At 43.3% G+C, this 24,180-nt stretch overlaps 1 protein-coding gene across 10 annotated transcripts in view; it reads left to right on the top strand.

Annotated features, from left to right (window-relative positions):
- ASAP1 (ArfGAP with SH3 domain, ankyrin repeat and PH domain 1) overlaps window positions 1-24,180 on the top strand; it is a 336,296-nt gene that overhangs the window by 59,450 nt on the left and 252,666 nt on the right. For 5 of the 10 annotated variants that reach the window (XM_073230149.1, XM_037020669.2, XM_073230147.1 and 2 more), the window contains exon 3: window positions 11,617-11,743. The exons of 1 other annotated variant lie outside the window; for it this stretch is intronic. In XM_073230149.1, the coding sequence (XP_073086250.1) occupies window positions 11,617-11,743 (127 nt within the window). Of the gene's footprint in view, window positions 1-11,185; window positions 11,744-24,180 lie in introns of those variants that run through there. 4 more of the 10 variants (XM_073230146.1, XM_073230145.1, XM_073230142.1 and 1 more) reach the window with 4 other exon arrangements.

The following is a 24,180-nucleotide window of genomic DNA, read 5'->3' as shown; positions in this document are numbered from 1 at the left end:
CATGCAGTTGAGCAGCACTCATACTGAAAGGCATATGAAGGCACATGAAGAAAGCAGCCTTTAGCTTAGATATGGCAACACAAGCCCAGTGTTAAGTGCATGGCATCAAATGCATCCCTCCCTCCTCCAGCCCCCAGCAGCACTGTCCTCCTTCTAGTATTTCATTAAGATGATAGACAATAAATTCATGTTATCTTGTGAAATAAGAATACTTTCTTTGATTGTGTGGATTGGTAGAAATATGTAACAGAAGAGCACTACCCCAGGTATAGTGCAGAGACAGATTTTGCAGGCATTGGAAAAAGCATTGGATTTCACCTACCAGGCCCAGGGACATTAACTTGCAGTGATTTCCCTGTGCCTAAGTTCCCATTATAGTAATACCCCCAAAGCAGGACTGTTATGTGAATGAATTCAGACACAGGGTATATAACAATGAGTGAAATGCAGTGCCTGGCCCAGGACTAGGCCTTAGAAAGTAATGTTCTGTACCTCAGTAGTCCAGGTTTCTCTCCAGTAAATTGGGGGTAATTATATTTGCCTTGTCACGTTGTCATGAAGTTTAAAAAAGGATGTGTGGAGGGGACATCAGATGGCGGTGTGAGTAGGGCAGTGGAAATATCCTCCCCAAACCATATATATTTTAAAAAATACAACAAGTACAACTATTCCTAAGAGAGAGACCAGAAGATACAGTACAACAGCCAGGCTACATCTACAGCTGTGAGAACTCAGCATCTCACAAAAAGGGTAAGGTACAGAGCTGTGACCCAGCAGGACCCAAGCACTCCCCACACTCAAGTTCACCGGTGGGAGGAAAAGAATCAGAGTGGGGAGGGAGTGGAAGCACAGGACTGCTAAATAACCAGCCCTAGTAATCTGCACCGGGAGCACAGACACACATTGCATGGTGTACTGGATAGTAAAATCCGAGATGGAGACTGTGAGTGGGTCCTCACACCAGCTCCCCTGGGACAAAAAAATGTGGGCACTTTTTAAAAAGTCTTAAAGGGACAAGGGCTCAACAGCTGGACAAAATCGTCCCAGCACACTCAGCCCAGCATGCTGGGAATCTTGAGGAACTTCAGGTTCACTAACTCCCTGGAGGGGAATGCAGCCCTGAAGCCCCTCCCAGTGATAAGCAGCCTGCCATTCATTCCCCCGGGCCAGCACTGCAAGCAAACTGGCTGACCCACCACAGCTGCGGAGCAGCCGGAAAACAGCCCCGCCCACAACAACCACACAGAGTCTCCTCCCAGTGCACAGCTAACCGGGACAGACGGAGGAAGCCAGAGTAGGTTCGGAAGGTACAAAGGGGTGCCATTCTCTTAGGAGAACACACCCGGTGTGGCTGCCTCTCGCAGCACTGTGCTAGGCTATCCTGAGGACGGCCCTGCTCACGGCAGCTCAGGAGATTATCCCAGAGACTGCTCCCGGTGTGCGGGTAGACAGTACAGGCAGCAGAAGCCAGAGCAAAGTCTGGAAGGCACGAAGGGGCGCCGTTTTTGCAGGAGAACACACCCAGCACAGCAGCGACCCCCTGCAGTGTGCTAGCCTATCCCGAGGGCTGCCCTGCCCACGGCAGCTCAGGAGATTATCCCAGAGACTGCTCCTGGTGTGCGGGTAGACAGCACAGGCAGTGGAGAAGGGCAAGGTGACCAAAAAGCAGGAAGGGACTTGTTCTCCCAGCTGACACACGCGCCACCTGCCCGCATCCACTTCTATCGCCATGAAAAAGCAGAAGAATCTGGTCCAGTCAAAAATCACTCAGACAACCTCAGAGCGAGGGACTGGTGAGAGAGATATAACCAATCTTCTTGAAAAAGAATTCAAAATAAGAATCATAACCATGCTGATGGACCTATAGAGAAATATGCCAGAGCTAAGGGATGAAGTCCAGAGGGAGATAACAGAAATGAAACAATTGGTAGAAGGTCTTAAGAGCAGACTGGATGAGGTGCAAGAGAGTCTTAATGGAATAGAAATCAGAGAACAGGAATACAGAGAAGCTAAGGCAGAGAGAGACAAAAGGATCTCTAGGAATGAAAGAATATTAAGAGAACTGTGTGACCAATCCAAATGGAACAATATTTGCATTATAAGGGTACCAAAAGAAGAAGAGAGAGAAAAAGGGGTAGAAACTGTCTTTGAAGAAATAATTGCTAAAAACTTCCCCAAGCTGGGGAAGGAAATACTCTCTCAGACCGCAGAAGACCACAAATCTCCCAACACAAGGGAGCCAAGTAGGACAACACCAAGACATATAATAATTAAAATGGCAAAGATCTAAGACAAGGACAGAGTATTAAATGCAGCCAGAGAGAGAGAAAAGATCACCTACAAAGGAAAACCCATCAGGCTATCATCAGATTTCTCAACAGAAACCTTATAGGCCAGCGGAGAACAGCATGATATATGTAATGCAATGAAACAGAAGGGCATTGAACCAAGAATACTGTATCCAGCATGATTATAATTTACATTTGAATGAGGGATTAAACATTTTCCAGACAAGCAAAAGTTGAGGGAATTTGCCTCCCACAAGCCACCTCTACAGGATATTTTAAAGGGAATGTTCTATATGGAAGCACTCCTAAGGCAAAATAGATGTCACCAGAGAAAATAAAATCACACCAAAGAAAGCAGACCAACCAAATACTAACTAAAGGCAAAAAATAAAATCAACTATCCACAAAAGCAGTCAAAGGAAACACAAAAGAGTACAGAATAAAACACCTAACATATAAAGAATGGAGGAGGAAGAATAAGAAGGGAGAGAAATAAAGAATCATCAGACTGTATTTATAATAGCTTAATAAGAGAGTTAAGTTAGACAGTTAGATAGTAAAGAAGCTACCCTTGAGCCTTTGGTAACCATGAATCTAAAGCCTGCAATGGCAATAAGTACATATCTATCGATAATCACCCTAAATGTAAATGGGCTGAATGCACTAATCAAAAGACAGAGTAATAGAATGGATAAAAAGGCAAGACCCATCTATATGCTGCTTACAAGAGACTCACCTCAAACCCAAAGATATACACAGACTAAAACTGAAGGGATGGAAAAAGATATTTCATGCACACAATAGGGAGAAAAAAGCAGGTGTTGCAGTACTCGTATCAGACAAAACAGACTTAAAAACAAAGAAAGTAACAAGAGATAAAGAAGGACATTACATAATAATAAAGGGGGCAGTCCAACAAGAGGATATAACCATTATAAATATATATGCACCAACATATGTGAAACAAATACTAACAGAATTAAAGGAGCAAATAGAATGCAATGCATTCATTTTAGGAGACTTCAACACACCACTCACTCCAAAGGACAGATCAACCAGACAGAAAATAAGTAAGGACACAGAGGCACTGAACAACACACTAGAATAGATGGACCTAACAGACATCTACAGAACTCTGTACCCAAAAGCAGCAGGATACACATTCTTCTCAAGTGCACATGGAATATTTTCCAGAATAGACCACATATTAGACCAGAAAGAGAGCCTCAGTAAATTAAAAAAGATTGAAATATTACCAACCCACTTCTCAAATCACAAAAGTATAAATCTAGGAATAAATTGTACAAAGAAGACAAAAAGGCTCACAAACACATGGAGGCTTAACAACATGCTCCTAAATAATCAATGCATCAGTGACCAAATTAAAACAGAGACCAAGCAATATATGGAGACAAATGACAACAGCACAAAGCCCCAACTTCTGTGGGATGCAGTGAAAGCAGTTCTAAAAGAAAAGTATATAGCAATCCAGGCCTATTTAAAGAAGGAAGAACAATTCCAAATGAATAGTCTAAAGTCACAATTATTGAAACAGGAAAAAGAAGAACAAATGAGGCCCAAAGTAAGCAGAAGGAGGACGATAATAAAGATCACAGAAGAAATGAATAAAATTGAGAAGAATAAAACAATAGAAAAAAATCAATGAAACCAAGAGATGGTTCTTTGAGAAAATAAACAAAATAGATAAACCCCTATCCAGACTTATTAAGAGAATAAAAGAATCTACACATAAATAATCAGAAAATAGAAAGGAAAAATCATGATGGACCCCATAGAAATACAAAGAATTATTAGAGAATACTGGGAAAATAGACAATTTCCTAGAAAACTACAACCTTCCAAGACTGACCAAGGAAGAAACAAAATGTAAACAGACCAATTACCAGCAATGAAATTGAATCGGTAATCAAAAAACTACTCAAGAGCAAAATCCCCAGGCCAGATGGATTCACCGCTGAATCTTATCAGACATATAGAGAAGACATAATACCCATTCTCCTTAAAGGTTTCCAAAAAATGGAAGAGGAGGGAATACTTCCAAACTCATTCTGTGAAGGTAGCATCACTCTAAATTGGCAGAGACCCCACCAAAAAAGAAAATTACAGACCAATATCCCTGATGAACACAGATGCAAAAATACTCAACAAATTTACGCAAACCGAAGTCAAAAATACATCAAGAGGATCATACACCATGATCAAGTGGGATTCATCTCGGGGATGCAAAGATGGTACAACATTCGAAAACCCATCAACATTATCCAACACATCAACAAAAAGGACAAAAATCACATGACCATCTCCACAGATGCTGAAAAGGCACTTGACAAAATTCAACATCCATTCATGATAAAAACTCTCAACAAAATGGGTATAGAGGGCAAGTACCTCAACATAATAAAGGCCATACATGACAAACCCACAGCCAACATCACACTTAACAGCAAGAAGCTGAAAGCTTTTCACCTAAGATCAGGAACAGAACAAGGATACCCACTCTCCCCACTGTTATTCAATATAGTACTGGAGGTCCTAGCCATGGCAATAAGACAAAACAAAGAAATACAAGGAATCCAGATTGGTAAAGAAGTCAAACTGTCACTATTTGCAAATGACATGATATTGTAAATAAAAAACCCTAAAGACTCCACTCCAAAACTACAAGAACTAATATCTGAATTCAGCAAAGTTGCAGGATACAAAATTAATGCACAGAAATCTGTTGCTTTCCTATACACTAATGATGAACTAGCAGAATGAGAAATCAGGAAAGCAATTCCATTCACAATTGCATCAAAAAGAATAAAATACCTAGGAATAAACCTATCCAAGGAAGAGAAATACCTATACCCTGAAAACTACAAGCACTCTTAAGAGAAATTAAAGAGGACACTAACAAATGGAAACTCATCCCATGCTTTTGGCTAGGAAGAATTAATTTTGTCAAAATGGCCATCCTGCCTAAAGCAATCTACAGATTCAGTGTAATCCCTATCAAAATACCAACAACATTCTTCAATGAATTGGAACAAATAGTTCTAAAATTCATATGGAACCACAAAAGACCCTGAATAGCCAAAGCAATCCTGAGAAGGAAGAATAAAGTAAGGGGGATCTTGCTTCCCAACTTCATGCTCTACTACCAAGCCACAGTAATCAAGACAATTTGGTCCTGGCACAAGAACAGACCCACAGACCAGTGAAACAGAATAGAGAGTCCAGATATTAACCCAAACATACATGGTCAATTAATATACGATAAAGGAGCCATGGATATACAATGGGGAATTGACAGCCTCTTCAGCAGCTGGTGTTGGCCAAACTGGACAGCTACATATAAGAGAATGAAACTGGATCATTGTCTAACCCCATACACAAAAGTAAATTAGAAATGGATCAAAGACTTGAATGTACAGTCATGAAACCATAAAACTCTTTCTTACAAGAAAACATAAGCAAAAATTTCTTGGACATAAACATGAGCAACTTCTTCATTGAACATATCTCCCTGGGCAAGGGAAACAAAAGCAAAAATGAACAAGTGGCACTGTAGCAGCTGAAAAGCTTTTGTGCAGCAAAGGACACCATCAATAGAACAAAAATCCCTCCTACAGTATGGGAGAATATATTCATAAATGACATACCCAATAAAGGGTTTACATACAACATATATAAAGAGCTTACACACACGTCAACAAACAAAAAGCAAATAAGCCAATTAAAAAATGGGCAGAGGCTCTGAACAGACACTTCTTCAAAGAAGAAATTCAGATGGCCAACAGGCGCATGAAAAGATGCTCCACATCACTAATCATCAGAAAAATGCAAATTAAAACTACAATGAGATATCATGTCACACTAGGAAGGATGGCCACCATCCAAAAGACAAACAACAAATGTTGGCGAGGATGTGGAGAAAGGGGAACCCTCCTACACTGCTGGTGGGAATGTAAATTAGTTCAACTTTTGTGGAAAGCAGTATGGAGGTTCCTCAAAAAACAAAATAGAAATACCGTTTGACCCAGGAATTCCACTACTAGGAATTTACTGGAATGCAGCAGCCCAGTTTGGAAAAGCCATATGCACCCCTATGTTTATTGCAACACTATTTACAATAGCCAAGAAATGGAAGCAACCTAAGTGTCCATCAGTAGATGAATGCATGAAGAAGATGTGGTACATATACACAATCGAATATTATTCAGCCATAAGAATAAAACAAATCTACCATTTGCAACAACATGGATGGAGCTAGAGGGTATTATGCTCAGTGAAATAAGCCAGGCAGAGAAAGACAAGTATCAAATGATTTCACTCATCTGTGGAGTATAAGAACAAAGAAAAACTAAAGGAACAAAACAGCAGCAGACTCACAGAACCCAGAAGGGACTAACAGTTACCAAAGGGAAAGGGACTGGGTAGGATGAGTGGGAGGGGAGAGACAAGGGGGACAAAGGGGCATCACGATTAGCAAACATAATGTAGGCGGAGGCATGGGGAGGGCTGTACAACACAGATAAGAGAAGTAGTGACTCTATAGCATTTTACTACACTGATGGACAGTGACTGTAATGGGGTATGTGGTGGGGACTTGATGATGGGGGGAGTCTAATAACCATAATGTTGCTCATGTAATTGAAGTTTAATGATACCAAAATAAAAATAAATAAATAAAGGACCTAAGGGGAGGAAAACAAAGGATGTGTGTGCTCCTAATTCTATACTTAGCAAAGTGTCTGGTACATATCAGGTCTCAGTGAAATTTTTTTCTTTACATGGAATATCAGAATTTACATCTCCAGGTAAGGTTTTCAATATTCCCATAATATATGAAAAGTATTGTCTGCTTATGCTGTGTCATACCCTGCTAACCAGTTTATGTGCTTTATTAGCTCATTGAATCCTCAGAGCACTAACAGATAGTTACTGGAATTGCCCCCATTATGCAGATGTGAAAACTAAGGCTTTAACAAAATCTAACAGCTGCTCTTGGCAAGTCTTTCTCACGTGAGCCTGTTACTCATGCTCCTGCAAAATAAATACCCTGGTCTATCTAGAAGTTTCCTTGCCCAAAATAACCTTCTTTATAGGAACTGTGTTCTGTGTGAAAAGAAGGCTTTTATTTTATAACTTCCATTCACTTTTGATCCCAATTAGTAGTCATTGTATTTGACTCTAAATACCATTTATTTACTTCAAAATCCAAAACCATCACTAATGGATCAGATTTCACACAGGATACTTAAAGAAATAAGTGAAATCTCTGAAAATAATTCCTAAATCCAAAATCCCCAATGTAGAATTGCTGTGCAGCCTCCCTTGTCCCTCTTTTTTCCTCCTCCAGGTGACTAATTTAGAGATGTATCTGAGTCCTGGAATGAAAAGAGATGTATTTATAGTCATGCTTCACATAAAAAGGGAGTTCAAAGGGAAATAATAATTGGCTGAGTATTCACTATGTGTCAACTTCTTTATCCACATCTTCTCGTTTTATTTCATGTAACAATCTGTAGCGTACTTTTATTATTACACTAGTTTTGCAGATGAGTAAACAAGGCTAATAAGCGACAGAGATTCAAATCTAGGTCCACATCACACAAAGCATATTCTCTTCCTTTGCTACCCCATTGTCCCTGTCCATAAAGGCCTTTGGAGCTGCCATTCCATCAGGTCAGGCTGGGATGCTGGCTAGCACTGTTGATCATAGTACCAATAGCTCCTCTTGGTTTCCTGCACCCACAGGGCACCCCAAGCTCCCCACACCTGGTATGTTGTCAGCCATCTTGCAAATGCACCCTCGTGGTTTTTAGGCAGATGAGTGAGTGAAGCCTGTAACTGAAAATAAAACTCAGCCAATTCTTTGGTGACAGTGGGGTCAGTCATGCCATTGCTGTCCATAAGAATAGGCCCTACTGTGCTTGCTGCCTCTTTTCAAGGAAATGCAAAGTATCCAGTAAGGACCACTGTCTTACCTGTTAGCAGTGTTCAGAGTAAGAAGTTAGCATGAGGAGCACAGAGGTGCTGAACAGCCTTTGATGGGGATTATGATAATGACAGCAAAAATGATGCCTGCCCTATGTATATATAAAGGTGGGCACGCACACGTTGTGCATGTGTGTGTGTGCGCGCGCATGCAGGCACATGGATACGCATTTCCTGGCTCTGGAAAGAATGATGTATATTTCTGAATATACACGAAGAAATCCAGATTTTAAGTTTTGCCTACATCAAACTCGGTTTGCTTTCTGATATCCAGGAATGGTTTTTCAGGGTATTTGAGAAAATGAGAGGTGCAGATGGATTACTGGGGCATGGTTTCAAATTTAAAGAGGATTATGGCCCATGAACCCCAGAAATGGTGGGTGAAGGTGTGAACCTTTGAAACTCGAATTGCAGACCAGTCTGAGGAGGTATATACTTACCAGGGCACAATGTCTCATTGTTCATACTCCTTTCTTGGCTGGAGGAGATAGGGAGGAGGAGCAGAAACATAACATAATCTTCAAATGAAACTGAAACAACCATTGACGGCAGCAGTTCGGGTTTTCTGGTGAATCCAGTCAAGAAAGAAATCCCCGACTACTTACCATTGTGTTTAGCTTAGCTCGTTGTAATAATATTTACTCCTTGCATCTGTAGGGCTGAAGTTACATACTCAGCTCCAGCTGGGAAAGAACTGCATGGTCATTTTGACACACCCACCCCTTTATTTTACAAGTGATGGCTTTAAGGCTCCAGGTGACAGCATCAGTTATTGGGAAAGCTCTGGAATCCAGGGCTCCTGGAATCATGGCAATTATTCACTGACTCTAGGCTTTTAATAAAAGCTCGTATTTATCAAGTATTTACTGTATGCCACACATATAAGATGGAAGGAGCCATCAGCCCAGCAGAGGGTTCAGACATTAGATGACAGCGGGAATACAAAGAATAGAAGAAATGCCAAATCACAAGCTGGATAGGTTTCCAGCCTACAGAATGGCCTTCCTGATGTGGTTGGAAGTCTTAAGTGCTGGGTGTTCCACTCTCAACCTGTCCATGGAGTAGCGTGGGGTTTCTGAGGCTCAGAGAACTTAATTAGCCCAAGCTAGTAGGGGCCATATTTGCTCCAAGTCACAGAACATTCCAGATGCAGGATGTCCTGGTTAGTATGTGGGGAAAAGGCAAGATTTTCTTGTAGGAGGCACCTACTCCAACAGCTCACGTTCTGTCAGTCACTGCACATGAGCAAGTGACCTGTGGGTACAGTTCTTCATTCAGCTGCCTGCTATTGCCATGTGGCTGTCTCCCCAGAACTTCAATTTCAGTGTGTACCAAACCAAATCTTTGAAGTGCTAATGAGGGCAAAGCAGGTGCCTGCTTGTTTTTTTTATTTTTATTTTTAGACTGCTTCTCAAAGTTTTCTCCACACATCACTTTAACAGGAAAGTCTTTATTCGTGTTTGCTGCCCTATGACCGTCTTCCTTTAGTGAGCTGAATCACTTGCCTACCTGATACTGAGCACTTTGTTGGAGGCACAGTGCAGGTTCAGGACAGACAACACAGGTGCTCAGAGCACTCTGAACTCTCATAGCTTACCTGTGCACAAAGCGCCTTCTCATCCATTATGATCTAACTGCTTCATGGGGTCGGCTGGGGTCCTTGTCTTGCCTCTTCATGTGAACTAAAGGCCAAGATCCCATAGCTGATGGGATATCTATGGGACTTAGCCTCTCATTCTTTTCTGTCCAGGATGTCACCTTGACAGAGAGGCCTTTGAACATTCTTTGTCATTGCACCTCAGTCACTTTATTACTTTATATGTACTCCCCTGTTACACAGTTGGTTGTCTGCTTCCCTAGTAGCAAGTAAGCTCGTGAGGGCAGGGGCATTGCCATTACTGAATCTCCAGGACACACAATAGGTCCTTAGTGTATTTGTTGACAACAAGCAAGGTGATGCATTTTCTTTTGACAACAGTTGGCTACTTCTGTGCCAATGTCCCTGCTCTGATAAACTCCGTTGTGATTGGGGGTCAACCAGAGAACAGACACACCCATACAAAGTGGGAGGGACTCAATCCGGGTCAGGCCACAGGGCATTCCGCCCTAAGGGGGCGCGTTTTTCCAGGTGATTGTACAAGGCAGCTCCTATTGGCTCCAATTAGCTAATCGTGCTGAGCTTCCTAAGGGCCTATTACTTTTTTTTTTAACCCATTTCATCCGCAATCAATGGAAATTAAATGGATTTTTTGGACTAAGTAAATTGGGCTGGTTAAAAAAAATAGCCATCTGCCGGGACCGAGGAATGAGCAATCTGTTGTTACTTTTTCCACTGAAATTTGGCATTTGCGTTGCACAGATTTACCATTTACACCTCGAGAATTGCCTTCTACACTCCCTAACCCTCGTCTACCTCCAGGTTTAAAAAAAAAATTGTGCAAATGAAATTATTAGAAAACTGTAGAAAAGTAAAAACAATTTCATTTGTTTTAGCCTTTTAGCGACCTAAGCACTCTGCACAATACCAGCGGCTTCCTTCCAGCGGCTGTGAGCGCCCTGCAAAGGGACGAGGACGGCAGCCAGGCGAGCGAGCAGCTGCACGCCGGGCCCCAGAGCCGCCCCAGCGCCCGGGAGCCCCCCGCACTCGGCCCGCGGCCCTCGCAGCAGAGGCGGCGCTCTTGGCCTAGCTTCGTGCACCCACATGGGACTAAAAAAAGAATGCGTACAACTTTTTTTGGTCCCTTTCTTGCAATACGCTCGCGTAACGAGCTAGCCGAAGCACCGGATCCGGGGGCGGCCCCGCGACTCGGTTTCGGAAGCCGCGCGGGTCGCGTGGTTACCCCGGCCGCGCGCGTCGGAACGTGTCTTGGGAGGCGAGGCGCGGGCGGTGGGGGCGGGGCGCAGGCGGTGGCGCGTGCGCAGAGCACTTCCTTGTTTGTCCCCGTGACTGTTGCCCGAGCGCCGCCCGCCCGCGGGAGTGTGCGCTCAGTCAGTCGGTGTCCTCGCTGCCGCCTGTCAGAGCGTCTGAGGAGCTGCGCCGGCCGGCCAAGTCCCCGCGCAGCGCCGCCGCGCCCCTCCCCGCCGCCGCCGCCAGCATGAGCAGAGGGAGGCGGGTCCTCTGGAGCCCCCTGCCTCGTGCTCTGCTCGGAGTTTGAAGGGCCCCGCGCCGAGCGCCGCCGCCGTCGCCGGGGACAGGAGCTTGCCCGGCGGGGCTCTGGGTGGCGAGCTGCGCGGGGCGTTCATGAGCCGCCGGGCGGCCCGCGGCCCCGGGAGCCTGCGCCGTGACTCACCCCCCGCACCCGCTTGTGTCTCGCCCCCCCGGCAGGATGCCGGACCAGATCTCCGTCTCCGAGTTCATCGCCGAGACCACCGAGGACTACAACTCGCCCACCACGTCCAGCTTCACCACCCGGCTGCACAACTGCAGGAACACCGTCACGCTCCTGGAGGAGGTAGGTTGGGCCGGCGTTCCCCGCGCGCGCCCCGCTGGGGACATCGGCCCGCGCGCCAGGACCTCGCGCTGCCTCCGCCCGCAGCCGCTGTCTCGCAGTTGAATTGCCTTGATGTCTGTTTGAGCCGGGGAAAGGGGATGTTGCGGTCTAGGGCAGCCACATCCCCTGGAGGAGCCTCCTGCCCCGTTGGCCCCGGGCGCCGACCTCCTTAGGCTGAAGGTGGGGAGCCGAGCGAGCTCTGGACACCCCCATAAGAAGAGGGAAGACCTTATCTTGCGCCTTTACTGGGTGTCATGCAGTCAGCCTGGCGCTTCCCACATCACCGTGACCCTCCAATAACCCGCGAAGTACATGGTGTCAGGCCACCCAGGGTAGCGAAGCAACGTGGCCAAGGTCACCAAGCAAGGGACCGGGAGATGGTCAGTGAATGCGCTCTCCACGGTTGAGGGCGGGCTTAGCTGTACAGGCAAGGGCCGGTGGAAAAATCCCAAAGGAATGAGAGGGAGCCGAGGCTGAGACTGTGTCCACCCCAGTGGAGTCTCCAGTGCCCAAAGCCCTGGGTGAAAAGAGATCTGTGCTGGCAGGTGCCCACCCGGCTTCCTTCGCTGGAGGTTTGGGTATGCTGGAGGCTGCTGCGCCAGCAGGACCTTCCCGCAGGGCACGCAGGAGCTGTGAACGCAGACCTGAGGCTGATGCTGCCTGGAGGATCAGGCAGATGCCGAGACGGGAGGCCTGAGACTGCAGAAAGAACAGCTCCTTTTATCTAGACCCTCTAGGGAAACCTTGTGGGTAACCGGGTCAGGGCCAAGGGTATAGCTATTTCCTTTAAAATTTTAAGTAAATTAAATTAGCAGTAGGGCAGGGTGGGTAAGGTAAGGAGGAACCCTCAAGCCCAAGAGCTGAGGAAGTCACTGAACTTCAATAAAAACAGGACATTTGTCCTGGACCTCTGCACCATCCTTAAGTCCTAATAAGCACCACTCCCCTCCTAACCAGCCAGACCTATTGCAACTGAAATGGATAGCACTGGGGGAAGTTGGGAAGGCAGCTCAGTTGCTCTGGGTGGATTTTGGTGCAGTTCGTTTGAGGTTTTGGGGGGCTCTTTTCGATGCAAGGTCACCATGGCCAGTCCAGCCCTCTGTAACACTGAGAAGCTGATGCTTCTGTGGGCAGACTGTTCTTGACATGGGCTTTGATAATCACCCTTCAGACCAGTTTACACACAGACTGGTATTTTGAAGCCCAGGAGTACTAAATTTTAGGAGAGAGACTTCTGTTAGTGCTGGGTCCCATCTTGCCTACCTGGTATTGCAAATTAGTCTGAGCATTTAATGTCAGTTAAGGACGCTTTTAGAGTTCTCTCTGAACTTAATGTTGGGTTATTGAACTGAATTTTGAAATTCAGTTGGAGAAATATCACCTAACTAGTTAGGTTTGCTTGAAAGCCAGAGGTAAATGGATCTTTTTTTTTTTTTTTTTTTTTCTCTGTAAACTGTTGTGCTAGCCTGATGCTAAATGTCTGGGTTTAGTGACTGGGATTAAACAGAATTGCCAGGCACTCAATACCATGTGGGTCTGCCCTTCACATAATTGTGATAAATTGGAACACTTTGATATAGGAGCATTTTGCATCCTTTTTCTGTACTAATTGTATATGCAACTAAAGGATGTGACATAGACTAAACTGAGTGGTTATTTTCCTTCTAGATAAGTTCTTCGATGCCTGCTAATAGAGCTGTCAGTTATTTTAACTTTTCCTTTCTGCACATTGAGATAATGTTACTGTATTCAGTTTGTGTGGGGTGTGATAAGGGTAAGTAGTTGGTGATGCTCTTTGTTAGGAGTATGTGTCCATATTTTGTAGCAACACCAGAGGATTGGGTTAATGTTAAATTATATGCAGCTGCTCTTGATCTTAGTTTGAGGTAACTAAATTTAAAAGCAATTGCAAGAGATACATTTTTGGAGGAAGGAATACTGCTTTGCAAGATTGGGTAGAAAAATAGACTCAATTATAATACAAATGTCTCCTATGAACTTAAGAAGAAATTGGAACCAGGCTAGAAGTTCAAGTGTCATGTTAAAGTACATTGATAATACTCATGTTCCCAAAAATATAACAGTAAATGTTTCATTCAGAATGGTGCAATAATTTAGTAATTCTTTTTCTGGACTTGAGTATTTTACTGGTCAACAAGTCATTGTCCCCAGTCTGCATCTTTTATCTCTTGAATCATATTCCATGAGGTTGGACTCAATGATAATTATCTTTTACAGAAATATGAACTATACCCTTTTGTTTTTTGATAACCACCACAGTTGAGTTTAAATTTTTCTTCCTAAGATTATACTGGGAGATGGTCAGTGGATGGAAAGGGCAGGTTAGTTTAAATATCTTGCTCAGAATTCAGGTCTAAAAAAAATTATTGCCTTCAAAATAATAGGGAAAAGTTTTGGGGCAAGCTGCAAAATCTTGTTGGCATATGCTTCACAAGTGAGCTATTAGGAAACTTAGAATGCCATTTGTATTATTTTGTGGTAATTCTTAGGAATAGAACTTTTGGGTACTTTTTGGATTATGTGGAAACTCGTGAATAGGAATTCATTTCACTAGCTGGGAATTTTTTTATTAAAACCTTTTTCTAGTTCTAGTAATTAAACAACTTCTTGTTAATTTATGACATTTTGCTCTTTGAGTTCCTAATGAATATACATAAGTATCAACTAAAAAACTACTAGAGTAAAATTATTAACACAACTCCCGAGAAAGATTTAAATGATATGGACCTCATGACTCTTCCTGAAAAACTACTAGAGCTCCATGCTAACCCCCACTCCCCCTTTTGCTACGTCCCATTGGCAAAGAGTGTGGTGTGCTTTGCAGATGGTGGTGCTTTTATTTGAGTCTCTTTGTGTTGAGCAGTCTAGGAAATGGGTCGGAAATAAGTGGTAAAAAGAGGCAAAGGGTTTACTTCTGGACTTTACCTCTGGGGGCCAGCATTTCCACATGACTGTAGGAGTCCTGGTGTGGCTGGCACACAATGAGTGGCTGCCATTGGGAGGCAGGAATGGATTGGCTGCCAAGGTTTCATCCTGGTGTGTTAGTGTTTTCCAAGCCAGAAGGCAGTGTTTTGCTTATTCAGCAACCAGAGCACACTGACGTGTACCATTTTACTCATGACCATTTGGAAGTTCTGAGTAAGTGCCTAGGAGACTGAAGACAAGAGTTTTCCTGAGAAGGGAGCAATCAAGCATGGTTGGGCTGCTGCAGCGGGCGAGAGTAGGAGGGTCTGTCCATTGAAATGCTTAGACTGGTCGGTACTTGGTGTTGGTGAAAGGGAGAGTCAAACATGATAAATGAAGGTCTGCTTGGTCATTTAATACTGAGCCAGCACTTTATGATATGAGGAGGTGTTCTGCTCATTATTTGAGCAGCTGCTTTATACTAGGCACGTGGTAGGCACATGGCATGCATGATCGCCTCACTCTCAGTTTAATGGTGGAGGGACACTTGTTATCTCCATTTTACAGAGAAGAAAATTGAGGCCTAGAGAGATGAAGTGATTTGTCTGCAAGGTTCAGATGACTAGTAAGTGAATGGAGTTAGGAAATCCTTAATGGGAAGCCATAAAATAGACATTCTAATTGTCTACAAGGACTTTGTTTCAGTGGCTTTGCAGAGAACCTAAAATACTTCACTTCCATTGTACCTTCTAATTTTGATCTCATGAAACAGAGGTGCCCAAGCTCCTAAGTGGCTGAGTTTTCTTGTTAACATTCTAAAAAGTTCTTAATAGTAATACTTAAACACGTACCTTTTTTTTTTCCTGTGCTTTCAAAGATTTGGCTATGGTTTTTCAGATTCAAATGTGGGAACTTAGTTGGGCGTAATAGTAGAACAGCATTCACTTAACACATTTTATGGGAGCACCTACTGTTTACAAATCACTTTGCCAAACCCAGATGAAGTACTGGGTTTGTTAATCCCAATGTGTTATGATGGAGAAACTAATGGTCTTTGAGAAAGGGAAAGATATTACTATCATTAAGTAATGTAGCAAGGGACAGTTCATATGTGGGGGAAATACTACAGGACATTCACCCCAGCAGTTCCAGCTAAATCACTCAAATTACCAACCAGTCAATATACAGATCGTCCAGTGTCTGTTATAGGCAGTATGCTAAACCCTGGGGATACTCAGACGGTCAACCCTGGCCTCTAGAATTATAGTGTCTAAAAGGGTTTTTACAGGAGCTGAAAATCAAGTGTAGGTCTTGCATTAGAGGCTAGCTTATCTTAGTGATGCATGTGATATGTTCAGATGTGTTCAACTGGTTGTAGTCTTAAAGAAAAATTAGTCTCAGGAAAACTTTAGATAAAGTCAAGATTGGTCCTATGCATTGGTTGAGGTAAAGAAAATGTACTTCCTTCGTCTCTGACCTCCTGAAGATAAAACAACCAAAGGTGAAAATACCTTCCCTTGTTACCTCTGTCTCATACAGAATTCTGGGTTCTGTGGCCCAACCTTCTGATTCAGTACTGAGGGTGAATTTTCTCTTGACATAAGCAGCAAAGGTCAGTGAGTGAGGAATACATTTGTCTACAGAAGCAAAGAGACAAGAAAATTCATGCTCAAACCTGTTAGCTGGGTGTTCCAAGCTAATGCTGTTCACCCTTCATACACATCTTTAGGGTTTAAAAACATTTTTCACATCTACCACCTGATAAAACTCTTGTCTGGTAGCATTCTTAACATTCTTTTACATATGAATAAACCAAGGCTCAGAGAGGTAAAATGACTTGTCCAAGGTCACACTGAAATTGATGGTTTGAATTCTGAATACAGATCTTTGCGTCTAAAATCCCTTCTGTTTCTTATGTATTTCACTGTCTTTTGTGCTTCTTGTCAACTAGTATTTTTTGTTTTTTGTTTGGTCTTGCAGGACCCATAGAAAAGACACCTACTGATTATTTTTCTTATCCCTACTTGGTTTTCTAGTGCCAGAGAGAGAGAATTGGAGGGCGAGAAGAGAAATGGAAGGATAGTTCCTTTTCTCTGTTGTTCAGGGACCTCTAGTTGGTGCTCTCTTGAAATGTCTGCCTTTTGTAGGCAAAGACAGTGCTGCCAACAGTCCTCTGTGGGCTTGGCTGAAGTGAAGTCCCTGTGGCTTCCAGCTCCACCCTGGCATACTTGGTCTGAGACTGTTGACCAGCCTCTCTTTGCCTGTGAGCTGCCCACAGCCCTGACTGAAAAACCACTACTCTTGGTTGGGGTTACTGCAGGGCTCTCTGACTGCCTTTCAGCTTCCTGATCTCCATAGCCCTGCCTTTTTGCTGGGTGCTGGGAATCACTACAGTGACATCAAAGTTGAAGGGACCTTGGAGAAAATCTAGTCTGGTGCTTACTTGCCTAGGAGCCTCATCTCCAAGGGGCTCATGAGAGTTGTGATGGAGGTTTAATGGCTGCTTGAAGCATTTCAGAAAAAATCAATAGTGATTATTAATGTGATTCAGTGTAACTTATGTCAGTTGTCTTTAATTTTGGCCAAAGTCTATCAGTTCAGTGGTATAGCATTGGTTATCTTCTATCAAGTGCTGGGATTGCCAATGTATGGATTCTTAAATTGGGAAGCAAGATGAACCTTCTAGTTTTTTCTAGATTGCTAGAAGAACCTTCTAGTTTTGTATCCCCATGGAAGAAAGCTCATGAGGACCCATACAGGTCTGCTTTAGGGCTGTTGCTTTCAAGATGTGGAGACTGAGGCCTAAAAATGGGAAAGAAATTAGGCAGAGATTGGAATTCAGGTCTCCTGACTCCCAGCCCAGGCTCCTTGCCTACGACTCTCTAGATGGGCTATGGAAGCTGGTTGTATATGGTGGTGGTGGGGAAGGTTTCCATTGCCACTCCCTACCTGCTTCTAGGTTGGAGGAGTAGGAACCTGATCTTGCTAACCTGTGTGCAGGTACCTAAGTCCTGGTCTACCAGACATGCTGTGAGAGGCCATAGTAGCTGTCCCTGATGTTAAATAAGAGGCTTTCATTAGAAGCATTTGTGGTATGGGATGTTCAGACAGTACCAAGATCTTTGCCTTTATGTCTGTAAGTTAAGAGAGCCTCAGAGAGGAGGTTTCCATTTATATAACGTAGTCATTTGGGACTAGAGCTAGACCTTGGCCTCAGCCATTATTTAAACATGTGTATTATCTAAACAGGAGTAAGTGATGGGCTAGAGACCGCTTTGCATCTAAGCCTCAGTTTCCTCATTTGATAAATAAATGACCTTGGTTGAGTGCTAAAGGAGATGATGCACATGAGAAAATCTGGGAGTCACTCTCCCGGCCCAGAGCCCATTCTGAGCAGCCCTGTGTTGTGCTTCTGTTTGTGGTCACTTACGTAAGAATTGAATTTTGATGCCGAGGCTGTGGTATAATTTTCCCCAAAGAACTGGAATGTATGTCCCTTTGATATGACAGCACGCAATTTAGCCACCCAGATGCTAGGAAAACAAAATCAGGACCTCATGTGCCAGGGAGGTGAAGCCCAAAAGATGAGTGCGTTTTGGTGACTGTTACCTAGAGCAGGGTTGCCTGGGTTGAGCCAGACCATCCCTTTTCCCACCAGATGTGCTTTGGATGGAGAACATAAGTGCTTCCAAGCTCTTTCTACTACTAATGGTAACTTGTGTTTCTATAACATTGTACTCAAGGGCTAGGGCAAGGATGGCCATGTCCCCAGTGCCCAGCCTAGCACCTGGCATGAAGACTGTATTATTATGAAATCAGTTCAACATCTGGAAGAAGCCTTAGAGACCACTCAGTCAACTCCTTTCTGTGTATGAGGAAGTTGGTCTCTTCTGTGGGAAGTAATAGGCCCACAAAGAACAAAATACAGCTAGTTCAGGCAAAATGAAGGCTTATTATAAGGACTCATTTGAGGGTATCTTATGGAACAGGAGAGACGAGAATGGTAGGTAGGAAATAAGGATATTTTCTTTGGGGAAATGTCAGAGGATGGCAGTCTGCGTCCTGCACACCGCCAGCTCCAGTGGGCCACACCAGCTGGTCTCTGCCTGATTTGGACATCTGGGAGAGGATCAGGTCAGCAGACTTCTGCTACTCCACTTAGCTTTAGCCAGGTTGGTGGGGTTGCCTGATGAGTAGGGCAGAGCCCTCCCTTTCAGCAGGAACTGGCGTGATGATGATCCTCAGAGAAGGGTAGGAGGGTTGGGAGGCACCTTCTCTGCACACCCAGATTACCCAGAAAGCTCGGACCAAGATCCCGGTCCTCTGGCCCCATCATCTTCATCCTTTGCTGGAGTGAGAGCTAAATAGAGATGACAGTACATCACGGGGTTATCAAAGATGGAGCTGGAAGGTAAGGCAGCTGCCTTCCTGGCCCCCAGAGGCCCTGGGAAGATGCTAGGTTCTCTGCCTTTCCCTCTGCAAGTCTTGCCTCCCATTGACCTTTCTGCTCTGCATTCATTTGGGACATTTTGGAGGGCTGTGGTCAGAGCTCTGTGCTTCCTGATGTGGTCATGAAAGACCAACATTCCACACAGGGTGTGGGCAGAGAAGCAACCCTACTGCTGTTTAAATCCACAGTGATGACATGAGTTCGAAAATAATCTTGCATAGATACCCAGGATGGATGGAGGAGTCAGCCGGGCAGCCAGGCTCTGTTGAGGAAGTTTTCTGGTTTGATTGGCCTTCTCCTACTGTTAAATAACAGAAGCTCCTTAATGGTCTGACAGGGGTAACAGCTTTCCTTCCAGTAAGTGGCTTCTTCACTGACCAATTACACACAAAAGAAAATTTGAGTGTCTCCACTGTTTTGAAGTTGTGGGGAGTGTCTTCCTTTATGTTTCATTAATCATTTTCTTTATGAAGCCCATTTCCTTTTCCTTGTAATGTTTATTCACATTAATAACACTTACATAAAATTAGACACTCCTTATTTCAGTAAGTGTAAATCAAAATAAGCATTCACTGCCGGCCCAGCAGCTGCTGCTGCTTTAATAATAGTAATATTTTTCATAGCAGTGCAAATGCATTGCCTCCCAGTAAATAAAATGGTGCTAAGTCAGATAATGCTGTCACTGTCCCAAGGCCTCTGCATTTTGTGTATAACAGTTTGAGCAATCCAGAATCTCTGCAGGAACTTCAATCAAGCCCCTCCTTTCTCCTGGATGTGGTGCTGGGTACCCTACACACATCATCTTGCTTAATTTAGCCCTTCCAACAGCTCTCTGTAATGGGTGCAGTGTCCCTATTTTACAGATGACCAGCAAGGCTTAGAAGGGATTTGGCCCAATCTATGCTTTTCCTGCTTTAGACTTGTCCTCAAGAAAATGTGCTTTATATTGTGAATGGAATGATAATGAGAACAACCAGGAAATAGGTTTCAACTGAAGCATGAGATACTTAGAATTGAACACGAGCTTCGTAACGGGTATTAAAATACCAACAGGATGGCCAAGGAAGTAGTATTTTTTTTCCTCTGGTTTTAAGATAATTTTGCCATTGATTGGCTTATGAACTAAACTGCATACTTATCATGTTCATACTTGTCTTCACTTTTAGTAGATTGTAAGTACCTTGGGGCCATGGATACACCTCCCCCTAATTTTGGAACCTAGTTAGCACTCAGAAATCTGACTAAAATAGTGAAGATTATAGTGAAACTACATTTTAATTCTTGAGGGCAGATCTAGTAAAGGTTTTCCATATAGTGCTGTCTACCTCTTTGCACTTCAGTTACATGCTTACTGATTGCATACAACAGTTGGAAAAACTCTCAATTCCTAAATTTCCTGAAGACTGTACCATGGATGCATGGGAGACCTGGATACCAAGCCAGATTCTTGGTCTGTCCTTCTGTTGTCTGCAACCTGCGGTCTTACACTGATAGTTTAAGTAACAGTGATAACTCTCACTTTCTGAGTGCCAGCTCTGTATTGAGTACTTTACATGTATTATTTCTGACCTTCAGATCATCCAGTTAGTATGTGATGGAGCCAGGAATCTAACCTACGTCTCTCAGGCTCTAAAGCTTAGACTGTCCCCCTGCCAACCAGCTTTAACTTTGTTGTGATTCAGTTGCAAAGTGCAAGGGAACAGAAGAGAGTCAGGTTAGCCACAGAGTCACTACTTGTCTTCTCTGTGCGACACTGTCTTCCCGATGACACTCCCCCCACACACCATGTGTACTAATCATGATACCCTTCAATCCCCTTCTCCCTCTCTCCCCTCCCCTTCCCTTTTGGTAACCCCAGTCCCTTCTTGGAGTCTGTGATTCTCCTGCTGCTTTGTTCCTTCAGTTTTGCTTCGTCATTATACTCCACAAATGAGGGAAATCATTTGGTACTTTTCTTTCTCTGCCTGGCTTATTTCACTGAGCATAATACCCTCTACCTCCATCCATGTTGTTGTAAATGGTAGGATTTGTTTTCTTCTTATGGCTGAATAGTATTCCATTGTGTATATGTACCACCTCTTCTTTATCCATCCATCTACTGATGGACACTTAGGTTGCTTCCATATCTTGGCTATCATAAATAGTGCTGTGATAAACCTAGGGGTGCCTATGTCTTTTTGAGTTTGAGAACTTGGTTTTTTGGGGTAAATTCCTAGAAGTGGAATTCCGGGTCAAATGGTATTTCTATTTTTAGTTTTTTTGAGGAACCTTCATATTGCTTTCTACAGTGGTTGAACTAGTTTACATTCCCACCAGCAGTGCAGGAGGGCTCCCCTTTCTCCACATCTTTGCCAGCATTTGTTGCTGCTTGTCTTTTGGATGGTGGCCATCCTAACTGGTATGAGGTGAAATCTCATTGTGGTTTTAATTTGTATTGCTCTGATGATTAGCGATGTGGAGCATCTTTTCATGTGCCTGTTGGCCATCTGAATTTCTTCTTTGGAAAAATGTCTGTTTAGCTCCTCTGCCCATTTTTTAATTGGCTTATCTGCTTTTTGTTTGTGAGGTGCATGAGCTCTTTATATAATTTGGATGTCAACCGCTTATCAGATATGTCATTTATGAATATATTCTCCCATACTGTAGGATGTCTTTTTGTTCTACTGATGGTATCCTTTGCTGTACAGAAGCTTTTTAGTTTGATATAGTCCCACTTGTTCATTTTTGCTTTTGTTTCCCTTGCCCGGGGAGATATGTTCATGAAGAAATTGCTCATGTTTATGTCCAGTAGATTTTTGCCTATATTTTTTTCTAAGAGTTTTATGGTTTCATGACTTACATTCAGGTCTTTGATCCATTTTGAATTTACTTTTGTGTATGGGGTTAGACAGTAATCCAGTTTCATTCTCTTACATGTAGCTGTCCAGTTTTGCCAGCACCAGCTGTTGAAGAGGCTGTCATTTCCCCACTGTATATCCATGGCTCCTTTATTGTATATTAATTGACCATATATGCTTGAGTTTATATCTGGACTCTGTTCTGTTCCACTGGTCTATGTGTCTGAGCATTTACTTTCTTAATGGAAACAAATACACATTTGTCTGCCAGTGGAAAAGGAAAGCGTGGTCCCCTTGTGTACTTTGAGTGGGAAGCATTTAAATTTAGATAATTTATATCCATCATCTGGGGGCAGCCAGTTCGTGATGTGTATCAGAAGGATTAATGAGAGAATTGGTGTTTTTGAAAAGAGTTGACCTCCCTGATTTTTCTTTATGAGTGGCAAGTAGTGAATCATAATTTGTGAGCAGTTGTGCTCTGCGTTTGCTCTCCAACCTTGTTGAACTCTGTTACAGCAATTTCCAAAGAGCTTTCTTAGGTGTTGTCTCTTTTCATCTGCCCACCACTTGGTTAGTAAACAAGCCACCATTTCCTCATTTGACAGATGAGGAAACTGAGGCTCAGAAAGTTCAGATGACTTGCTAAAGGTCACAAGACTGCAGGTAGCACTGAAGTCAGTTATCAACCTCATGTGTTACCCCCACCCAGCTCACCATCTGAAAGAGACAGGCCCCTGTGGTCGTGGTCGGAGAAGCTTTGTCAGTTTTTAACTTAAAGTACCTTTTGAATTAAAAAGAATATGAATCTTTATTTTGTCCTCCCTTTTTATCCTGAGCAGCTCAGTCCTTTCGGTGGATTTTTGCTTTCGTTTCTGTTTTAGTTTGTTGGTTGTTTTTACTTTTACTCATACACAAAAGCAGAGAGACCAGAATGAATCTCCACATACTTGCCGCACAGCTTCAACACAGATCTGCTTTTGGTCAAGTCTTGTTTTCATCTGTGCCCCAACCCTGATTTTTTGAGACAGTCCCAGATATTGTTTTATTCCATTCATAAATGTGTTAGTATGTATCTCTAAAAGATAAGGACTTGGGGGATAAAAAAACCTGAATCACATTGCCGGTGTCACACCTGAAAAAAACAAGCATTTTCTCAGTATCATGACACAGTCAGTGTTTAGATTTCCCCAGTGGTCTTTTTTTTTCCTTTTTTCCTTTTTCTGTAAATGATTTGTTCAAATCTGGATCCAGGTGAGATCCCCATGATGAAATTCAGTGGTGTATATTTAAATTTTCTTTTAATCTGTGGGTGCCTCTTTTCTCTCTCTCTCTCTCTCTCTCTCTCTCTCTCTCTCTCTCTCTCTCTCTCTCTCTCTCTCCTTTTTTCCTCACAATGTATTTATTTGTTCAAAAAGTAGGCGGTTTGTCCTGTCCCATAGCCTGGATACGGTTGACTGCATCTCTTCGGTGTCATTTATTGTGCCACAGTCTATTCTTTTTTTTTTTGGTATCATTTATCTACAATTACATGAAGAACATTATGTTTACTAGGCTCCCCCCTTCACTAAGTCCCCCCCACATACCCCTTCACAGTCACTGTCCATCAGCGTAGTAAGATGCTGTAAAATCACTACTTGTCTTCTCTGTGTTGCACAGCCCTCCCCATGCCCCCCACACACCATACATTCTAATCATAATGCCCTCTTTCTTTTTCCCCGCCCTTATCCCTCCCTTCCCACCCATCCTCCCCAGTCCCTTTCCCTTTGGTAACTATTAGTCCATTCTTGGGTTCTGTGATTCTGCTGCTGTTTTGTTCCTTCAGTTTTCCTTTGTTCTTAGACTCCACATATGAGTGAAATCATTTGGTACTTGTCTTTCTCCGCCTGGCTTATTTCACTGAGCATAATACCCTCTAGCTCCATCCATGTGGTTGCAAATGGTAGGATCTGTTTTTTTCTTATGGCTGAGTAATATTCCATTGTGCATATGTACCACATCTTCTTTATCTGTTCATCTACTGATGGATATTTAGGTTGCTTCCATATCTTGGCTATTGTAAATAGTGCAGCGATAAACATAGGGGTGCATCTGTCTTTTTCAAACTAGAGTGCTGCATTCTTAGGGTAAATTCCTAGAAGTGGAATTCCTGGGTTAAATGGTATTTCTATTTTGAGCATTCTGAGGAA

This window comes from Manis javanica, chromosome 2, assembly GCF_040802235.1.
Source record: "Manis javanica isolate MJ-LG chromosome 2, MJ_LKY, whole genome shotgun sequence".
Lineage (NCBI taxonomy): Eukaryota > Metazoa > Chordata > Mammalia > Pholidota > Manidae > Manis > Manis javanica.
The sequence above is the reverse complement of the archived record's forward strand: the minus strand, read 5'-3'. Positions and strand labels throughout refer to the sequence as shown.